The sequence below is a fragment of the Tetrao urogallus genome (assembly GCF_951394365.1).
Source record: "Tetrao urogallus genome assembly, chromosome: 6".
Classification (NCBI taxonomy): domain Eukaryota; kingdom Metazoa; phylum Chordata; class Aves; order Galliformes; family Phasianidae; genus Tetrao; species Tetrao urogallus.
The window spans coordinates 48,640,652-48,661,832 of NC_136819.1; the positions used below are offsets into that span (position 1 = coordinate 48,640,652).

The following is a 21,181-nucleotide window of genomic DNA, read 5'->3' on the forward strand; positions in this document are numbered from 1 at the left end:
ATGAATTTGTCTCCTATGTCCTTGTGAAGTTGGAGATACAACACTCCTTTCGCATATCTTGCTGCTGCTAATCTTGCTTTTCAGCAGATAGGTTGGTCTCCATGAACTCAGTACTAGGTGAGAAGAGCCGGATTCAAATCAGGGCACGGAGCCCAGTTTAACAAAGGACTTGTGTGCATAATTCAAGTGAAAACATGCTTAAAAGCTTTATGATAATGTTCACAACACATCTTCAGTACTTTATCAAAACGAATTTAGCCAATGTCTAAAATTACTCTTTCCTTGGACAGTTTTGATTTCTTGTTTGGGGTTCTGCTTCATGAGTCAGATCTGATTAGCCAGCTCCGAAGACTGGCTGGTGAAGTTCACTGTGATGATCGAGTCGATGGCAGATGGCAGGTAAGCACATCTGCCCCATCCAGAGGCTTGATGGCATTTTGTGTCTACTTTCACAGCTGTATGTCTGCTGTAGTCCAATACTTTGAGTAAAAAACACCCTGGCAATTTTAGTGTTGTGATAGGTGAGAGGAGTGGGAGGCAGACAGGGGTGTCCATATGGTCACAGATGAAAGTGAACACAGGCAGACACAGGAACAGGACCTGAGTGTTCATGTGAAACTCTAGCTGAAGACATCCAAAAAGGGAGAAAGAAACTGATAGCTTTCACAAATTGACTATTAAATGCTATGTCTGATGCTACTGCAAGCTTTCTGCAGTATTAGTTACTTGAGATTAGATTTGTGAGATGTACTACACAACAACAGTCTATTTAAACATCTATTCATATTCTTGCTGTAATGTGTTTTAGAGTCCTGTGTGAATTCTGTTTGGTGATGTGAAGACACATGCACATAACCTCTGTGCTTCTGTTCTGGAACTCATCACCTCTGTGGATATTTGAACTAGCATTCACCCACTGCTGTTCTTACTTGTCACCAATTTGCCATCTGTGGCACCAGAGTCTCCTTGGCTTTGTGTCAAAAAAGAACAAGATTTGGAGGACTTATGTCTTTTAGGACTTGTTTTGTTCCAAATGGAGGCATGAACTAAACTCACAAAATCTCCATGGCAAGATGAGTGGTCTTTCATTTCCTCCCAAACACATCATCTGGCCTGTGAATGCAGTAGTTAGAAGAAACAAGACCAGGCTGTGTCCCTGGTGTGCAGCATGCACAGGGAACATGACTCATGCTCTGGCTCCCTGTTTCACACCTCCCTACAGCTGGGCTGTACCCCTCTTGCCTGCACAGCTGTACTGCAGGGCTCCTCACAGCTCGGGGTCTCGCAGCTGCTTTGTGAGCAGCATGGCTGCAGTGTGGGCTGTGGAGCAGAAGAGATGCCAGGGTGTGCTCCAGAAGGAGATTCCTGTGCTGACATACTTCCTAAAAATGCACCAGTTGACAACATCTTAATGCCAAAAAGCACTGTCTCTTATCTCATTTAAAAGTGCCTGTGGGATCTCGTCCTCAGACAGCAAAGAGTGGGAAAGGGAGGCTGAAATTGTTCCTTCCTGGCCTATCTGTCATGCTTCTCCTCTGGGTTTTTCCTTTCCTTCTGCTGCCAGTGCTTGCTTTGTGCTGAGAGAGGAAAGCACCCATGCTTCCCTTGCACCTGTTGTCTATGTAAACAGATTTGCTGCTGTTGACATCGGTCCTCAAGCCCTGCAGCCTGTTAAAGCCTCACTTAAATAGACAAAGCATATTTTCAGCCACACGCAATGTTTGGCCACACTAGCAGAGAGCTCCAGCAGGTGTCTTTAAGACCTCTAGAAATGAAACCACAATCCCCAAATGCAGTGGGTTGGATGCTTAGCTAATGCAAGCTGGCTAGCTTCTGCTGGGTTTGACCCAGGACAACCAGATTAAATAAACAAACAAAACTTGTTTTCTTTCTAACAAGCACTGTTCCCTTCTTGTCCCCTTCTCCATCCTCCTTGTCCCGATCTTCTCCCTCCACGTTGCAGGGAACGAGCCTACAAACGTGGCTAGAGTAACTCAAGAGCAGTGTTTATAATTGTTTGTATTATCCTGGTGTCTCTGTTAGTACAATATTATTAATGCCATACTCAGCAGGCTTGGTTAAAATGAAGACTCTAAGCAAATACCACTTCTGTTTAAAAAGGGATTTGAAATATGAGGCACAGTAGGAACAGGGGGAGTTGGAAGAACTATAGGCTGAGGAATCTGTTATTAGATTGTTTTCTGCCTTCAATGGATCTGAAAGGAAAATTTCTGCCTGTTAGGTTTTTCAGAGATTTTCTGCTGGAATCAGTCCTGAAGTGCAGCCAGCTTTCTGCATCAGGAGTACTTACATAAAGATGGAGCTTGCAAAGAGCTGATAGTTTACAACTGCTCTTATCTTCCTTGGGGAAACTTCCTTGTTTGAAAGGCCACAGCATGTTCTTTGTGAGCATCCCTGACTGGAGAGAACATCATGTCACCAAAGCATGCTGCATTTCTCAGGGCCAGGATATGGCAGAAAAAGGGGAGGGTGAGGGCCAGTTTCTGAATGACCAGCAGGTCTTTGGGGGAGGCAGTTGGTGATGGTCCAAGGAGGCATGGCTATGAATTTTCTTTCTCCACAAGCTTGGCTTCTGTCCAGCATTACTACTCCAAGTGAAACCCTCTAAATAGCTGTATTCTACCTCCAGGCCTTAAAATATAATTTCCACTGTCTGCCTACTGTCTTATTTGTTTTATAGTGAAACCATTGTACTTCATCCATGCTATGCTGGTCAGGTGCCTTGATTTGCTTTCTGCTTTGTGCTACTAATCTGACTGCTGTTTGGAAAGGGTAGGAGAAGTGAGAAATGAAAACTCTCCTTGGAGTTTTGCTACAGATGTCGAAATAATTCTTTAATGTCACGTCAGTGCATGTTTGAGCAGCTTCTAACCTAGGAAAAAGGTTCTTTGGTTGATATTTGGTTAGGAGGGACATCAGGTGGCAGATCGTGACTAAAATGGGAAATCCGTGCCTTTGTAAATGTGAATTATGGAAATGAGTGTCGCATTTTGGTCTCATTCTGAAACAAGAGAGAAGGCTTTTGTTCAACATATAACTAAGTCATATGGAAATTCTGTGCTGGAGAAGTGGTAGAGAATCCTGTGTACCAGGAAAGCATAGGGTTTCACCATTGATAAGCCACAGATACAGAGAAGGCACTGACTGTATAAACCCTATTTTATATTTTTTTAGTATAAAAACTTTGTCATTGTATGCTACAGCTCTTTGGTTGCGTGAAAGCGTATGTTTGGTTTTTTTCTATCTTTTGAAGACATTATGAAAACCTACCTTCATGTAAGAATACTTCAGCCCATGCTGCCAAGGGTACAAAGAGTGTCTGCTCATTGGAAGAGTCTGAAAGTAGTTCATATTTACGTGTTAAACTACGCTTACTTCTTCCTGCAGAAGTTCAGAGGGGGCTGCATTCATTTCAGTCAGTTCACCTGCATCAGTTTAATAATGGGAGTTTAAAATGTGAAACTCAACAGAGAAAGCAGAATGTTTTTAATTTTTTTTTTTCCTGGTTCCTTCTGGTGTTCTAATTATGAATAAAAGTATAATCAAAGAGATCTGTTAATTCTAAAGCTACGGAGGAGATAAGATTAGAGTCTGTCAGCTCATTGTGATGGCAGGTGATACTTGATCTCTATTTTGCATTATTTTTTAGATAGCACTAGAGGAGGTATGTATATAAGCTTATTTTTGTATGCTGTCACTTGAAATTCAAATTTACATTGCTAGGCTGTATGGCAAATCAAAACCAGAAAAAAAAATCCAGTAAATGCACATCACTTGCATTTGCCTAAGTTAATGTAAAAATTACAATTTGGAATAAAGTTACATTTAATCTGTGTAATCACTTACTGCATTTAGATAATGAATAATGCATCCTGCTCACATCAAACAGCACCAAGATTCTGCTAACCAGTACAAGTTTCCTCTGGGAAAACAGCTTAAAAGAAACCAAAGCATTTTGGTTTGCACTTATGGAAATAGTGCAGGAAACCTTGTTTTAATTAATCTTTCTGATTGGAATCCTAATTAAAATCAGTGATACTCATCAATCTGTATGTTTACCACTTGTGCATGCATAACCAGGAGCACGCATGGGGATGTTTGTGTGCACAGTGGCCCTGCACTGCGCCCAGGATATGTCCTGATGAGGAGGAGGGGTGGCTGGGCCCAGATCTGCAGTGCAGACCCAAGGCAGCTTCCACAGGAGTTGTGAAATCACAGCCGCAAATCCCCTTATGAAACCAACCCTTGCTTTTATTAGAAAAGCAGTTTTAAAGAATCCCCTACTGGAAAGCAGCACTTAGTTTGTAGTTTAATCCGAACAAAACGTTATAGACCAAAATGATGGTTTTGATTGGGTTGATCCAGAATTGTTCAATATTTTTTTGTTGCTGTTAAGTGAGACAAATAAATCACCAGTACGTGTTGATTTCTCCTTCCAGTTGTTTGCTGTAGTGCAGTGGTGTGTTCTGCTTTCAAGTGTCATTAATCCCTGAGAAATAAATCAGAGTTCCCAAATAAGCTGTTATTTGTCAGATTTGACTGGGATTTAATCCTCAGCATTGATTTTAAAACAAATGTTTTGCTTTTTACAAAGGTGCATTGTTTGGACCTGCAGTGTGCACATGGTGAAAATTTGCACTCTGAGCAGCTTGGAGATTGCAGTTGTCTCCTGCTATTACTGTTGTAGTACTGCTTTTCTTTCTTCTTTTTCTGTATGTAGCTGTCTATGGCTCAGAGTGAGGCTTCAGATAAGGGTTGTGATGTGTTTGAAATGGGTGAGAAGAGATGCTTCTGGGTTATTACTCTAGCCTTGCCACTTACCTGTATAAGGGTTTGGAGTAAATTAATCTCACCTCAAGTTGTCTCCCATGTCCCAGCCAGTCCAACCATGTGTCCTGTGTTGATGCTGAGGTCTTTACAACCTGCTTCTTTGACAGGCTCTTATCAAGCAAAGACTGTAGCACAGTAGCCAAGAGGCAAATCATTGAAAGCACTCCCGTACTGTGTCTGTGAGAGGGCCAACAGCGAGGAGTATTGCTGGATGGATGTTGGGATTTGTGTGCGCATTTGGGAGAAGAAGAAAGATCCTCTTTTTTGCTTCCCCTTCTCTGTTTCTGGAAGCTGTTACGGGATTGTTATAGTGATGGTCTCAAGTTAATTTAGACAGAACAGAAAGCTTGAGGCTATGTAGGCCAGGTAGTAGTTTGTTCTCACTCACACCCAAAGGGAAATCTCTGGAAGATCTTTGTGCACCTGGAAAGGCTTCATATCTAAACAGTAATTGCTGACAGTAGAGTCCCTGCTTCCTTGGGAGCACAGTGCTCTCTGTGACAGTGTTTGAGGCAGCAGTAACCAACATGCAGAGCAGCAAGGAAGTCCATGAAGAGAGGACATTCTACATGGAAGGATTAAAATTCCATCAGGAGAACTGCTTTTCACAGGGTCAGGTTAAGTTTTTCCTTTTTCGGAAGAAGGCATTATAGCCCCTACAGCAACAGATTTTTATCAGTTTAGGTTTTATCTACAAACCTCACAATGATGCTGCACTCTTGTGCTCCTCTTTCTCAGCTTTTTATTTTTCATTTTGATCTCTTAAAGTTGTACTTAAACTTATCTTGATGGAAACTTTCAATATTCATTAGTTAGGAAGGTTGAGAGCCCCAAACCAGGGGATGGGATTGACGGAATCCCTTCCAACCCAGGATACTCTGTGATTCTATGATCTTATGATTGTGATGTGACCACACCAGACACTGGATTTGGTGTGTTGTGGCTGAAAAGTCAGTGTCTGAGATGGGCAGAAAGACATCTTAGGAAAAAAAAAAAACAAAAAAACAAAAAAAAAGAGGTGGGTGTGGAAAAGGCATAGATAGAAGGGGGTATTATGGAAAATCATCATGTTTCCAATGCAGAAGGAATGTCTGGAGAGAGCTACCAGAATTAAAGAATGGTTGTTCACTGCGGTTGTTAAGGCGTTGGATGAGCCAAATATTAGGAGCCTTTGTTTTCTTGATCTGCTTTTTCCACCTACCCACCGCCACTGTTTTTTTTAGGAGGAGGAGAAGGAATTCAATGTTCAATTTGTATGTATTTGCATAGAATGATACAGTTACGCTGTAGTTGTTTAACTACAAATCACAGAATCATAGACTCTGGCTGTCCCAGTTTTCAAAATTTGTTGAACAATTTCTTATACTCTCTGCTGTGCTGAAAACATTTCCAAAAAAACCCATCAAACTTTCAGAAAATGCAAATGATGTGCTATGAGTAGGCAAATCCTCCTGAGCAATAGTGTGTACGGTGTAACTGATGTACCTTAGCAAACTGCCAGATTTGCAGGGAAATTTGGTGACTGAGTAATGTATTGGACTTGCCAGTGCACCTGGCTCTAGACGTGGAAAGCAAAACCCTCCAGGCCTGGTTGTGAGAATGGACAAAGAGAGGGTGGCAGTGAAGGGATTGCACAGAAGCAAGGGAAGTGGGGGGCAGAGTTTCACAACACAGCAGTGCGCATAGAAAACCAACTTCGGCCTTCTCCAGTCCCTTGATATTTCACTTCAAAAGTAAGGCTGCCTTTCAGGACAAGTTGTTGGAAAACAGAGATTTCCTACTGCAATGGTTGGTGGAAAAGACAAAAACACATCTTACAATAGAAAGAGCACTGTAGTAGTTTCCATCAAAATTGAAATGAAAACCACAAATATAACTGTCTTATTATGAGCTTGTGATTGTTTTTTTTTTTTTTCCTTGTTTCTTTCTAAGTTAAAAATTGTGGATGTCCTGTAGATAATTATGGGATGAAAGTATCTAAAATTTACTCATGTTCTAATGTGGTTATCTATGTAAATCATGCTGTGTCATAGGTGCCACTTTCTTTCTGTGTGTCGTCAGAGCTGTTTCAAAACTTTTCTTCATCTGTATCAGACGCACTGCATTTATACAAAGCTTCCCTTTTGTATTACTCTTTTGCTACTCTCTCGAAGAAGGAAAGTTGTAAGGCCAGCTTTCAAACTGATGCTCCATCTGCTTCAATGAAATCAAACTCTTAAGCTCCACCTCCTTTGGCCCAGGGTTATTTTTGTGAACTGTAAAACAAAAGAACATTTTATCATTAATAGCATTTGAAAATTATTCTTTAAAAATCAATATTCTTTTTTCTCATAAACTTGAATTTAGTGGAATACTTCCAATGTTTCTCTGTTAGTAGCTATTAATTGTCAGAGAAATGCATCACATTTATTTTTTCCTCCTGGTAACATGCTTTCATCTGTACTGTGGCCCACTTAATTTCTGTTCTTAGCACGGTGACGTTCCTGAGGTTACACCTAAGCTGAATTTATCTTGATACATGCATGGCAATACTGGGGGAGTCAAAATCTGGCTGCTGCTGTGGCTGAGCATGTGTTAGAAAATCTGCTGGCAGCAAGGATGGTGCACGGTGAAAGTTAGCTGTCCTGATTATGTCTGTTCCAGAAAGTCAGAGCTGGAGCCAGCCCTGCATCCTCTGAAACAGCAATAATGTTCACAAGGCACGTGGGTGTGCTGCGACTGGATGGAGCATGCAGCATGCTCACATAGCACCATACAGCACCCTTCCTCATGTCAGCATCCCACAGCTGGTTTTACACTGAGCTGAGCGGTCGTATCTCAGTGGGAGTGCAGCTCTTCTAAATATACCTCTATGCTACACTGAAGGTCATCTCTACTGTAGTTTTTGTCCCTTTATGCAGCACTGTACAAAGCAGCTGAACTGATGTTGTGACCAGGCAAGCAGGGAACCCTCCATGTAACTAGAGGAACAGGAACATGCTTGATGCTTGTGTTCCTCTGATACCTATGCACTAACTTGAGAGATGCTCCAGGGTCATACTTTCATCCAGTGAACTGATGAAAGTTGCTATCCTTTTTCTCTGCTTCCCTCAGCACTTGCTCACTGAGGATTTTTTATTTCTTTCTCCAGCAATAGTCTGCAACCTTGAATTGTGCTAATAGCATGCATCACATTGATGGGCTTGCCACATGGGGCGGGTAGCCTTAGTGCAGCCAGCATCCGCCTCGTGGAGATTACAGCCATCAATTTCCATCTGCTGTGAGCATCTACAACGCAATTCTAGGGTATAGGAACATCGTCTGTTCCCAAGGCTGAGCAGGTTTCCATTTGGCAACCACTCCTTCGTGCCCAGCATCAGTGCTATAAAGGCATCATCAGAGGTAATTTGGTTTAGCTCCATCATATAAGAGCCTCAAATTAAATATTTTCTCTACCACATTAGATTGGTACCTAGATCTGTACCTCTGAAGACTGTACAGCTGCCTTATAATTTTCAATCCAGCAACACAGTCTTGACTTCTGCTGGCTAATCAGAAGTGTTATTATTCATTATTTTTTTTCCTATAAGTAAAACAATTTCAAACCTTAATGAAACTTGGTATGAGCCAAGCCTGGAGTTTCAGTAGATCAGGAGAAGTGGATCCCTTTCCAGAGCAGCAGGCTCAAAGCCTCAGCAGTCATGAAGCAACATCGCTTCTAGGCATGGCAGCTTCAGCACCTGCAAAATTTACTTGGAGACCTCTTGACAATCTGACCCATCTGCTCCCTGCTGCTGTCCTACACAGTGGCACTGCTTCCTTCCCACAGCTCCTTGTTCTGGTGACTCTGCTCTGGAGATGACTGTCCTGGAGCCTGATAGTGGGTGTAGGTATGTGTTTCTTCACAGAGGAGGAGGAGGAAGGATGCAGCTAGGGGCCAAGGAGATGAAGCTGGTGACCTCACAAAGCATCAGACCCTGTAGACAGTATGGCCAACCCTGTGCTTCAGTAATGCCCTTAGCTCAGCAGCTTGGAGGTAACCCCTGAAAGGGCTTTTCAGGCATTCCCAGGATGTTTCTAAATGTCTTCTGTGATTACTCCAGAAACCATGACTGTAACACTTGGAAGAAGAAGAAAGGCTTAATGAAACCAAATGTGTTTGTTAACAGCAATTCACAGCAGGCTCTGCTGCTGAGAGTGCCAGCTGCCATCATGTTCAACAGTTGTGTTATCCAAGGTTAAAAGCCGCAGCAGCTCTGACTCTGGAGGAACCTCTTGCTCTGTCCTATTGTCTGGAGAAATAAATTGCTTATAGCAATGCCTGCAAACCATGTGCCAGTTACATGATTAGCAGACAAAGAGGAAAGGATACAAATTTCTACAATGAATTTGCAGAACTTTCTTGCTCAGATAGCAAGTCTTTTGAGGTTCTTCTTGATGAATAGCCTGCTTCCTCTGCGTTCCCTTCCGGGTGATGGTTTGTCCCTGCAGGGACTGTGTGAAGTACCATCTCATCAGATGCTGTCTTTTAACACTTGGCTTGTACAAGTGCTAGCAGCAATACTGGAAAATAGCATTCATTGCATTTTACCAGGATATGTTCTAGTTCCATCAGGGGTTAAAAATATTCTGGTGTAAATACAATTTGCTCCTTTGATAGCTCTGAGCCTGCTGTGGCAAAGCAGCTTTCCTCTTGTTCCATTCAAGGCAGGATGAGACAGAAAGGAAGAGGTATCCCTTGTGCTGTGGTGAATCAGATTGGTTTGTGTGCTGAATCATAGAGTTTGAATGCCTTTAAAATGTGATCTATAACATAGAAACATTTAGGTTGGAGAAGACTGCTGACATTATCAAGTCCAACCATCGTCCTCACCTACTGAGACCCACCACCTTTCTTTCCCCACTACAGTGTTCGTCTGCATTCTTCCACAAAAATTCTCTGTTTTGGAACCAAGACCATTACTGCTTTTCGTCACTTCTCCAAAGACACATTTTCAGTTCATCAGCAGAGCTTTTCCTGCAAGCAAGAGATAAGCAGTTCTAGGGTAGCATGAGCTTTACGTTTCTGATTCATCCTCATTGCATTGCTACTTAGGCAGGGCAGCAGTTCCCCTTCAATGCCAGTGTAACTACCTGCCTTAGCTCTCTTCTCACACTCAGCATTAACTGTAAACCATGTGCAGTGATCATGGTCTTGTTGCTGCCACATGTACTTCTCACCTTTCTCTGATGTTCATTGGAAATGCTTGTTGTGCCCCACTTTATGCTCAAATTTCTGGAACAGTGAATTGCAGGGAATGGAAGGGGACGTCCTTGCAAAGTGCTGATGAAAATGAGGGGAAAAAAGCCCCACAACCTCCTGTAAAATCAGTGGATTTCTGCAAGTGTAAAATGAATCTGAAGAAGAATCTCCATCCTACCTCTGTGTTCCTCTGTATTTTTCCCAAAGGTAATGTAAGCAGAAAAACTGCACTTGGAAAGCTCTGTCCTGATGGTGGAAATGGCTTTTTGTTGCTACTTAGAGTTACATTGGAGATCAATAGGAAATCATAGCACTGGTGCCGCAGAGTAAATGACTCAAACATAACTGTACCTCCCTGCAGTGATGTACTGTACTGTGGCCCAATTTCCTTATATTCTTTATACGTAAGTCTAATTTCAGGTTTGATCTTCCTCACTTATCAACAAACGAGGTACAGATTTTTACTGTACTGAACCAATCCTACCCTTCGCCTCTGCTCCGAGGGGTGTCTCCTCCTAATCAACACTATGTTTGCAGGCTCACAGATCTCTTCACTGTAACTTGTTTTCAGATCATCTCATTACCTTTCATATACATATGTCTGCTTGCTGTGCTTGGAGCTACATATGGACAGCAGATGAGCTACATGTGCCTCCTTTTAGCAGTCTTCTCAGAGTAGTGCTGGCCATGTGGGGTACTGTGCTACAGTTGTAAAACACTGGCAGAAAAGACTAGAATCATAGAATCATTAAGGTTGGAAAAGGGCTCTAAGATCATCAAGTCCAACCATCAGCCCATCCCCACCATGCTCACTAACCATGTCCCTCAGTGCCACATCTCCTTATCTCTTGAACACCTCCAGGAATGGTGACTCCAGCACCTCCCTGGACAGCCCACTCTCTTTCTGAGAAGAAATTTGTAATACCTAACCTAATATCCAATTAAAAGGTTGTGTTTTTTTGTTGTTGTTTCTGTCTCTCAGATTAAAGGGCTTCCTTTGGAACTCACTGGCATTAGCAATTTCATTGCAGTGGTTTTGAAGGCTGAACTGAACAGTCAGATAAATAAGAGTTACATTTTCAGTTTGCATGTTATCATATTACTCTAATTCAGCTTAATGATCCAATTATCCACTTACAGAAATTAATTACCAAACAGGCTCTGAAAGTGCCCAGGATGGGTTGCATTGAGCAGCGTTGTGGGATATGATGAGTGAGGCTCTCTCCATTGGTGGGCTTGCAGGACTTCTTTCCTTGGGATGCAAGGAGTGAGAATAGAGAGTGCTGGTCGCGGACTGCGGCGTGTCATCTTGTCACTGTTATCCTCTGCGTTCAGCTTTGCCTCGGGCAAAAGCAGGCTTGAGAACATCACGTGCTTGGGAAAAAAGTCTGAAGGGATTGGAGCTAATTGAGCCGGAGCGTTAAGGGCTCTCAGTCGTGGTAGGGTACTTTGGAGGGGGGAGGAAAGGATTTACTGCAGGGATTTTGATCTGTAAAACGTGAAGTGCCGGCTTGTAGCAATGGTGCGGCTCATGTCATGGGAATGTGATGAAGTAGAGGCTCTGGGTAAAATTAAAACTCGCTTCATGTATTTATAAATGAGAAGAGGTATCTGTTTTCATGCTTAGGTGAACTTGACGTATACAAATGTATGAAATACAGTCTCTGGTAATTATTGTATTTTAGTAGTAAATGAAAAACCTGAAAAAAAAGTATAAATTGCTCGTGTTTCTTCATGGCAAAACTGGATTACACACAATCTGGAAGGAAACGGTGTGCTTAGTAGGATGAAACCAAAGAACTGCCTGTTAATCTTTCAGCATTAGCACTGACTGAATGAAGTCGGGTTTTCTAATTTTTTTTTTCTTCTGATTTGGGAGTTGTTTCTCCTTATCAGCACAAGAAGTTAAGCATTGCATTGATTATTTGAATATTTGAAGGCTGCATTGTGCATTGCTGCGAAGGCTGTGATCTTTAGAGGCACTGACAGCCTTCCCTCTGGCTATTAGCATGTCTGCTTTATACGACACAAATGTCAACATCACTGCTGCTCTAATTAGAGCAGTAGGTCAAACAGCATCTTTGTCTGTAGAGGAACGTCAGCCATTAGCCACGTAAAGAAGTCCTTTTGTTAAACTTGCTTTATTGTTAAGGTTTATTTTATCCTGTGACAACCCACAAAAGCTGATTTCAGAGTGGGGTATTTTTCCTTACTGCACAGAAAGTAATACAGATACCTTTCAGCTATGTGCCTGAGATGCAAGCACAAACCACAGAGAAATGTAGTGCTCTACCTTAAAAGCATTCTGTGTTAACCGATGCAAAACGAAATTGCTATGATCTTCCTCACTCACATAGGCTCCTGGAGGCAGCAGTTTGGTTTTGCCTTTTCTGATTTGTTTTTAAGTAGAATTTAGCATAATTTCCATAATGCTAAATTTAAGACTTAGAAAGCAGTGTTGCCCATCTTGAATGGCTGAAAAATGTGATTGCTGTTTATAGTTCATCCCATTTGTTTTTCTGATAATGTCTTTGATTGCTTCTCTTGCAATGCACTACACATCTTGCTAACTGAAATTGCAAGTGCCATTATGGGAATAGACTGAAAATCGTTTTAAACTAGACACTGGTGTTAGCATGTGAGTATTTTCAATTTTTGTGATTTTGGTTCTTGGTTGCTATGTATTTGGTGAGCCTCTGGTGGAAATTCCTAGGTTTCAGAAATGACGGGCTCTTCCTTAGAGTAAGTAATAGTTAAGTGAGCTAACCCAGGCACGACCCGCTGTGTGCTCTTTAATCCCACTGGCTGCCACATGGAAGGAGAGGGCCAGCAGTCAGCAGGAGGCCACGACTGTCTTTCCTCCTTAAGGAAAAGCACTTTGAAGAACAGACCAGGACAGCCTGACAGTGCAAGGCTTGGGTCTGGTTTCTTGTGCTTCTTCTTTCCTGCCCTTTTTCCCCTTCCCTACAAAGATAAATGTCCCCAGGTAGGTCAGGGTGGGTGCTGGTAGCTTCTTGCTGATGACATATGCATGTTTGAATCCGCTCATTCACCTGTACCCTAGAGCATTCCTGGAGCACATATGGAGCACCAAGGCTAATAATTTGTCATTGCTCCTCTGACCTGTCCTGAGCCATGTGTGCCCAAGGCCTTGTAAAGAATTGCTACCAGTGGTCACCTCTTGCTTGTCTGGGTCTGCCTGGTCCTATAAGCTGCCTCTGGACATCAGTCCCAATGGGGCAGGTCGGGATGTGCTGCTTCCTCCACACGAGGATGGTGAGGAAGGGCCTGCCTGCCAAAAGCATGCTCAAGTGCTTTGCCTCTCCCAGGGGGTATCTGGGAAAGCAAACCAGCTCATGAACACCCCTGCAAGGTGCACAAACATGGTTCTTTACTAGCTCATCCCTCTTTACACACACTGGAGAGCTGAAGGTCCTGCAGACAGGAAGTTTCCAATTTTTGGAGAAGCCGTGCTTTACTGCCGTGGCTTTTTTGTTTATTTTCTTGTTGTTGTTTGCTTTAAATGTTTTCTCAGTGACTGTCACTCTCCAGAAGATTAAGGCTGTTTATTCCCCCAGACAGAAGCTGCATTTGCAGATTTGCATTGCCCTTCTCTGAAGAGACAGTGTTGCTTCTGCCAAATTAGCTGCAGCAGATCTATGACCTACAGGCTGCTCTCCAGTAGGCTGGAATTAAACCATCCAACATGCTTCCAGCATAAATATTGCTTCTATAAAGAAGCTAGACTTGTAAGAATAAGTCTCCCTTGGATTTTCCTTAGAAATCCCAGGCTTACTACAAAAAAAACAAGTGGAAAAACAACAAAATTAGGCTTAATTTGTTATTTTTATTGCAGGACATGCCATCAATTTGTGTCTTTCAGTTAAGTTTTTAACCTCTTATTGAATCTAAGTGGAAGAATTTAGGAATATTATCTCATTATTTTTTCCACCATAAGAATGTTCTTTCATGTGCACGCACAAAAAAAAAATACTGTAAATGAGAAGGATCAAATAATTGTTGGCTATTTTGTCTTATGTGAAGGACATGCAAGATGTAACCAGTTCCTTAGTTTACATAAGCATTTTTGTTTGTATTGGCGTGGTTATAGGGGGAGCCCACGGGCTGTTCTGGCTCTTGGCTGATGTTTGCTCCTTGAGCCCAGCTGGGTTGGCTCTGCTGTTTTGGAAACTTCAGTCTGCACAGCTTACATTGAAGTCTGTGATGTCATCTGCTCTGCTGTACCATGATTATTTCCCTGGGTATTTTCAGAAGGAAGCATGTCTCTCTTCCTATAGTGCAGGCACTGACACCGCTCCATGCCACGCATCCCAGGGCACAGCACACTGCACATTGTGTTGCCCTTACTGTAATGAACTGGATGCTCATTAGAGCTTCACGGTGATAAGCTGCCACAGTTTTGCCACTAATGCTAGTCTGGTACCAAGAAATTAACTTTACCTTAAGCGAAGGTATGTCAAAACTGAATGGAACTTACTTATGAGATCTGAAGGTGATGATATAATTGTGAAAGTTTATAAATGTACAGATGAAGAAAATGAAGGAAAACAGATTTACAACCCCTCTTCCCCCATACTGTCCTATCACTCAGCCATCCCTGTTTGCAGTCTGTGTGGTGTTGTGGCTGATACAGAGCACTCTGCCCATGACACCTCATTGCTTCCAAAGCTCTCCCAGCCCAGCAGAGCTCCCTTGCTTCTCCCCCAAGGGTTTTCTTTGTTTAAATTTACAACCCCATCTTTCCTGAACCTCGTGCTCATCTGATGGCTTTGTAGTTCACTCAGCAGCAGCTAGCAAAGCAAGCATGGAGATCCCATAGGTTCCATGTTCATTGTGTGCACACCTACTGCTACGTGAGCCATATTCTTATTGTTTCGGGGGCTTTTTGGTAAATACTTCAATGCCTTTAGAATCCAAAGTCACAGCTGGGTCGCAGTGAGCATGGAGTGCAGATGAGTGAGGGTGCCTGCCTCAGGTGAAGAGGGAGCCTACAGAGAAAGCAAGGCATAGAAAACATCATGGATCAGCAAGTTATGTTCTTATTCTCATTTTTTAAATGGTGTGAACTTAACTCTAAGAGGCAGTGAAAGCGAGAGACAGAGCAATGAGGCACATGGTACATCCATTAATAGCTGTTGTATTTTTCTATTTCTTATTTCTGGGGAAGCAGGGAGGAGTTGTTTAAATGCCGCTGAAACCAACTTTTTTCTGTCTTTTTAATAATATTTCTGGGATGTGTTGCTTGGTTACTAAGGGGCCAGCAGTGCTGTGCAGGTGACTGCCAAGATCTGGAGGCATCTGGAGACAGCAAGAGGTAGTATGGTGGCATGTGGGAGATCCCTGCGGTCCTAAAGAGCCAAGTGTTCAGCAAGGACATGGGGGAGGGATAGTAAACAGCAAACAATAAAGAGTCCACTCACTGTGCAAGACCAAGGTGGGAGCTGAACACCATTCCCTGCACAGGCTACGAAACCCTCAGAGCAAGCAGGGAGTTTTGTTTTCACATATTATGTCTTCCATAGGAGCATTCCTCAAATCCACGGTCTGATTTCCAGCTGTGGTTGCATTATTAAGTAAATAAGGACCATTGTCTGGGTGTTGGAAGCCAGTCATCCTAAGTAGAAAGAGATGAGACAAGAAAGAAAAGCAGAAATATTGAAGAGAAAAGGCTCATGGTAAAAATGCAGCCAGCACCTAGAAAAATGGTTCTTTGAAACTAATGCTCCCTAACCCAGTTCCACTGCCTGTCACGGGGATGCAGGCTGGATTTGAAAAAGGGTCTCAGAGGTCAGTGTTTCATCCGTTAAGCTGTAACTGCCTAACCAGAGTATGCAGCCCCAGAGACAATTCAGCGCTCTGATTTGTATGCTGTTGTTGGTGCAGGAGGTGGTTTCAGCAAAGCAAACAGTGCAATGACGCTGCCCATCTGATAACACCCTGATCAGAAAGTTTGTGTGGAGAGCTCCTGTGCGAGCTGGCTGCATGGGCCTTGGGTTTGGTAAGCTCTTCAGGGTGCAGAGAGAACCCAATGTGGATGTAGCAGCAAAGAGACATTGGGATATTTGTGAAACTTCCTCCATCCCCTGCACACTGCTCTCCTTTTTGCAGTGTGTCGACTTGTGAGTGATTTTCAGTTCACTTTTTGAGTTGTTTTTTCTTTTCCAAAGCGTGGTGTCAGTTATGCAAAACAATGGTTCTGAATGTGCTGTTATGATAAAAGCAATGTGCTATTGCAAAGAGCACATCTCAGCACCACAGCCTGTGTCACACTCTCGCACAATGGCTCAAGGGCTAAAGCGTTGTGTCAAACTTTGGGTGGGAGAGGTTAGCTTTTGACAAGCCTGGCTGGAGTACTGACAAACAGGCTACGTGCTTTAGTCAGTAAAAAATACCAGAGAACTATAAAATTAGACTCCTGAGGAACAAAAAAAAGTGTAATTCCTGACATGAGGGAGAGCACAAGGCAGGGAACACAGGAGCTATAAAGAACTTTCACCCTGATGGTCTGTCACTGTGTTTGCTGCCATTTACCAAGTGTGGATTTGAAGTCAAAGGAATTTATATGGTCTTGTTTACAGCTCAGCACCACAGAGTAGCTGAGTCTTTTATTTCTCAAGGCTATTCAAAGTGTTGTTTTTTTTTTTTTTAATTCTGCTTAAGGTTAACTTGAGGAACATTTATTTCATCCCTCTCCTTTTAAATTGCAATAGCTTTCAGATTGACAGAAGGACTTCAAATTTCTCGTGTGCAGTTTTGGAAATTTAACTGAAAATTAGCCTTAGATCTTTGATTTTTTATTTTTTTCAGCAGCTTTCCAGTCATGATACATTTTACTCTGTAGCTTTGTAGGCACACATGGCAGCAGAGCATCCATATTCCTTCCACCTTTTTCATCTCTTGTAGAAGTTCTTACAGCGATCCCTTACTTATCAGGATGCTGAGATAGCTTTGCATGACTAGAAACCTGCTCCATCCTTCCTAATGCTGATGGAAAAACTCAGGTTAGTAATTTCATTGTACCTTTGTAGAAACAAAGGATGCTGCTTCACCAGATCTTGGTGTTTTACTAAAGCTGTTTCCTCTGGGCCTCAGAGGAAGGATCCATGTTCACTACCCTAGAAGACACAGATGTCTTCAAAGTAGGATGTGTGCACCCCAGGAGCTGCACGAAGCAATGCATGGCTATGGGAAGAAAAGTTGAGAACTTCAGTAGTATATGTATGTAATTTATAAAAAATATATATCTTAGTAGTAGTGCGTGCTCAGAAGCTTTTTAGTAATAGTGCATGCAACTGAGTGTGGAGAACACTATTCTAGTGACATTTTAACTTGTTAAGTCTCAGTAGGAAAAACTGTGGAAGAATCTTTGTCAGCTCTAATTTGTGAAAATTGTCCTAAACCATAGGAACTTCTCCATGCTGTGAACACAGATAATTTCTTGACGACTTGAAAGCCTGCAGAATTGAGGATGATCATTCTTCATGATCCAAATGCATCCTCTGTGGTATCTTTCCAACTTTTTTGCACCTTGAGGTTTTGTTGTTACAGAGGATTGCTTTCATAAGATTTAACAAAATCAGCAACAGGGTACATGTAGCCAAAACGCTTAAATTTACTGCCTGAAGTGCTTTCATTAGGTTAATCTTGGATACTATTGCATATAAACATCCATTGTGAGAAATGATGTAACGGTGGTTATTAGGAGAAGCGGAGTAAAAATCATGGGAGGGCAAGAATACTTCTGCCATTATTGGAAATAGACTCTGATGTCCTCTTCAGTATCTTTTGCACTGCAAATAACGTGCAGCTTTGATTTAGAAAAATACACAGTCATCTTGCAAAATCTCAAATGTTGCATGCAGAGGAATCTGGTGCACAAATGTGTTCAGGGATCCTGTTTCAATTTTGGCACTCATCAAGTATTTTTATCTGCCAGGGAAAGGGGACAAATCTTTGCCAAGTAGTAATGGAAGGAGGGAAGGAGTTGGGAAGAGAGGAAGAAGGAAGGGGCTGCCAGGATGATTTTTGGATTTGTCAAGCATTGTTAGTAGTTTTGGACAAAGGATTTGCTTGCAGAATATCTCTATTCATTAGTTCTCCTTCAGTTTATTTTTGCTAAAAATAATATGAATATTGTTCTTACTGTGAAATTCAGAAAAAAACACTTCACTGATTCCAGCAGGAAATGTACAGATACTTCAGTACAGTTCATCGACATTGGTGTTGGTTTATATCCACCTTAAAGAGGGTTGTACCTTTCCTAGGGTGAAAAACTACAAATGCTCAGGCCTGTAATGTTGACTTTTTATCAAAATGAGGAAATTAGTGTAAATATGTACCATGATGCAGTTTGGCAGACTGTTGTTTGTGCCTAGGCATAATATATTGTTCTGCCTAGCTGAAGGACGTCTGAAAACACTGAGCCCACTTTCATTGCCCACTGATATCAGTGCAGGCATCGGATTGGCTTCAACAGTCCAGTATCATTTACTTTGTTTTACTGCCTGACCTACGACACAGATGATAAAAAAAAGATGTTTGTGCTGCTGCTGAAATTACTAACATTAGTTTTTCTATCAGCATTAGGGAAGATGGAGAAGGTTTCAAGTCATGCAAAGCTATCTCAGCATCCTGCTAAGTAGGGGATCGCTGTAAGAACTTCTACAAGAGATGAAAAAGGTGGAAGGAATACGGATGCTCTGCTGCCATGTGTGCCTACCCTTCAAAGCATTACATAGGAAAGAAAGATTAGAAAGATTTGGTGGGCTGGCATGGCACTGCTGCAAGTGCCTTTTTCAGCCTTCACTTCCTTATGTCTGTGAGACGATTGCTATTTCCAGCCAGCCCTATTCTGAGCAGCGTAAATAACAGAAACAAGCCTAGAAGCAAGGCCACACATTCTTCAGCTTGATGTTACTTCACCAAGTGGGGATAGCACCGAATAGCAGAGAAGGTTGGTATGAGAAAGGAACAAATGCAAATTTTGAGCGAGAAGCTGCTAATCTCTTTTCGAGACTGTTGTAAAGTTGGTATTTTCTGCTTTAAGACCTAAGCCCAAAAATTTGTATGATTTCCACAGGAATTGGGAGCTATGAAAAATAATGTATGCAGTTCACATCATCACTGATTAGCTCTGCTGAAACCTCTTGTAATAAACGATTTACTAAAGTGAAAGGAAAAGTGCAAGCTGAAAGTGAAAACATCTGCTGTGCAGCCAATTTTGGGAGGCAGCATATGCCTGTTGACATAAATATGGGATTGTTTTCAGCTGACTTCTAGTAAGTTTATATTGATACTCAGACCACTGCTAATGGCTTTTCAGATCAAGGCCATTGCTTTGCTTTAAAATAACAAAGTTACATAGAAAAGCTGGATGCACCTCTTGAAATCTGCAGGACAGAGTGGGTTAAAATAGCCTGTGCTCTTTAATTCATAGCTTCTGTTTGGAAAAGGCAGGAAGGAGATGCCCATGCTGCTGGCTGCAGGGGATTGCTGATGTGGGAGGGGTGAAGGACATGGTCCTCCATGCCACTGGCAGACATGACACAGCATGGAAATGTTTGTTCAGTAAGGACTGTAAAATGTCACAGGCACTCAAGACCCTCAAGTACTTTCATATTTTAAGTGGAGCTTTTTTTCTGGCAAACTTTGATCATATTAGATAAATTTCCCATGATATCATAACGCTCCATTTGTTATAAATGTGCTGATTTGCGGATGTTCAATTAGCTGACTCAGGCAAAAAAAAGCACTATGGGTATCCTTTGTATGAAGTGGCAGTTTATTTCTCTCCATATGGTCTATATAACTTGTTCCATGCTGCTTAACGTGGGGTCTGGGCTCACTGCCCATTGCTCATCACAGTTTATAGAGAAGAAAATTGAAGGCAGCCACAGAGTTAATTCTGTCCAATACGGTTATTCCTTAATGCAATACCTTGGCTGTGCACATCAGGCCAAATAGGAGGTCCCCTTGCAAGCAGGTGAGTCCAGAGATCTCCCTCTTCAGAGCAGTGGGGGGGAGGGGAAATTATCTTAGATAAGGTCACTGTGGGAATAAGTCAAGGTTGTCCTAGAAAGAAGAAATACAGCGCTCGAAATCTGACATAACTTGGGTCCTTTAAAGGACTGGATAGTGTTTGTGGTTTTTTTGCTTTGTTTGTTTGTTTGTGGTTTTTGTAGTTCTTCTTCCTTCTTTTTTCCACTTCCATATGTTTATTTGTCACTGCTTGAATGGATTTTTATCAAATGGTTAGGCTGAGCACATGGCAAAACTTCACTGGACTTCAGCAGTGATGAGATTACATCCTAAATCAGTTGTCTCTAAAAGACTCTCATTAATTAAAACAAAAACAAAAAACAAAAACAAAAAAACAAACAAAAAAAAAAACCCACCAAAAAACATTCAGTGCAATTGCTTGCCAGCACCTTACCTCATTGCACGTTTTTAACCCCTGTAATACTGAATAACTATATTCTGCTTTCCTCTTTAGTATTTCTTCCCATCCTTCAGAATGAGTATAGAGCAGGAAAGTAGAAATGTTAGAGATCAGCAGCATGTGTTGACACAAAGAGTTAAACTTTCTGAGGACAAGGCATTTTTTTTGTCTCATCAGCATGTTCAGCGGTTGCAAATCTCAGTGTATGAGGAAATGTCATACATTCAAGGACTATTAACAGCTGTGAAATTAGTTTTGCAAATCAGTATATAACTGCATATTTTTACATGCTGTTATTTAGGATTTCTGCATATATGCATACAGTCTTCTTGTGCTTGATGAAATTTGGGTTTGCAGTTTCAGTGAATTTTCAGATTTCTTAGTCGTGAACTTATTAAATGAAATGACATTGCCATATGCAGATTTTGATTTTTTTGCATTGTAATAAACTGCCTTTTTGGAGTAGCACTGAAGTAAAAATAAGAGAGATAAATTTCTGAAACGTTATTTGGAAGGTGCGAAATATATATTCATTTAGAAAAAGTATTTTCTTCATATCTGCCTACAAATGGCTTTTAGTTATAGTTCTATTTTTGGATTATGACTCTAATAGGCTTTCTAGAATATACAGCCAAGCACAACACGTTTTA

General features: G+C 41.8%; 1 protein-coding gene across 1 annotated transcript in view; it reads left to right on the top strand.

Annotated features, from left to right (window-relative positions):
* Positions 1-385: 385 nt before the first annotated feature.
* Positions 386-21,181, top strand: part of EVL (Enah/Vasp-like) — a gene marked incomplete at both ends in the record, with an annotated part of 89,199 nt that continues 68,403 nt past the window's right edge. Inside the window, one exon of the mRNA XM_079537479.1 lies at positions 386-399. Coding sequence (XP_079393605.1) covers positions 386-399 — 14 coding nt within the window. The remainder of the gene's footprint in view (positions 400-21,181) is intronic.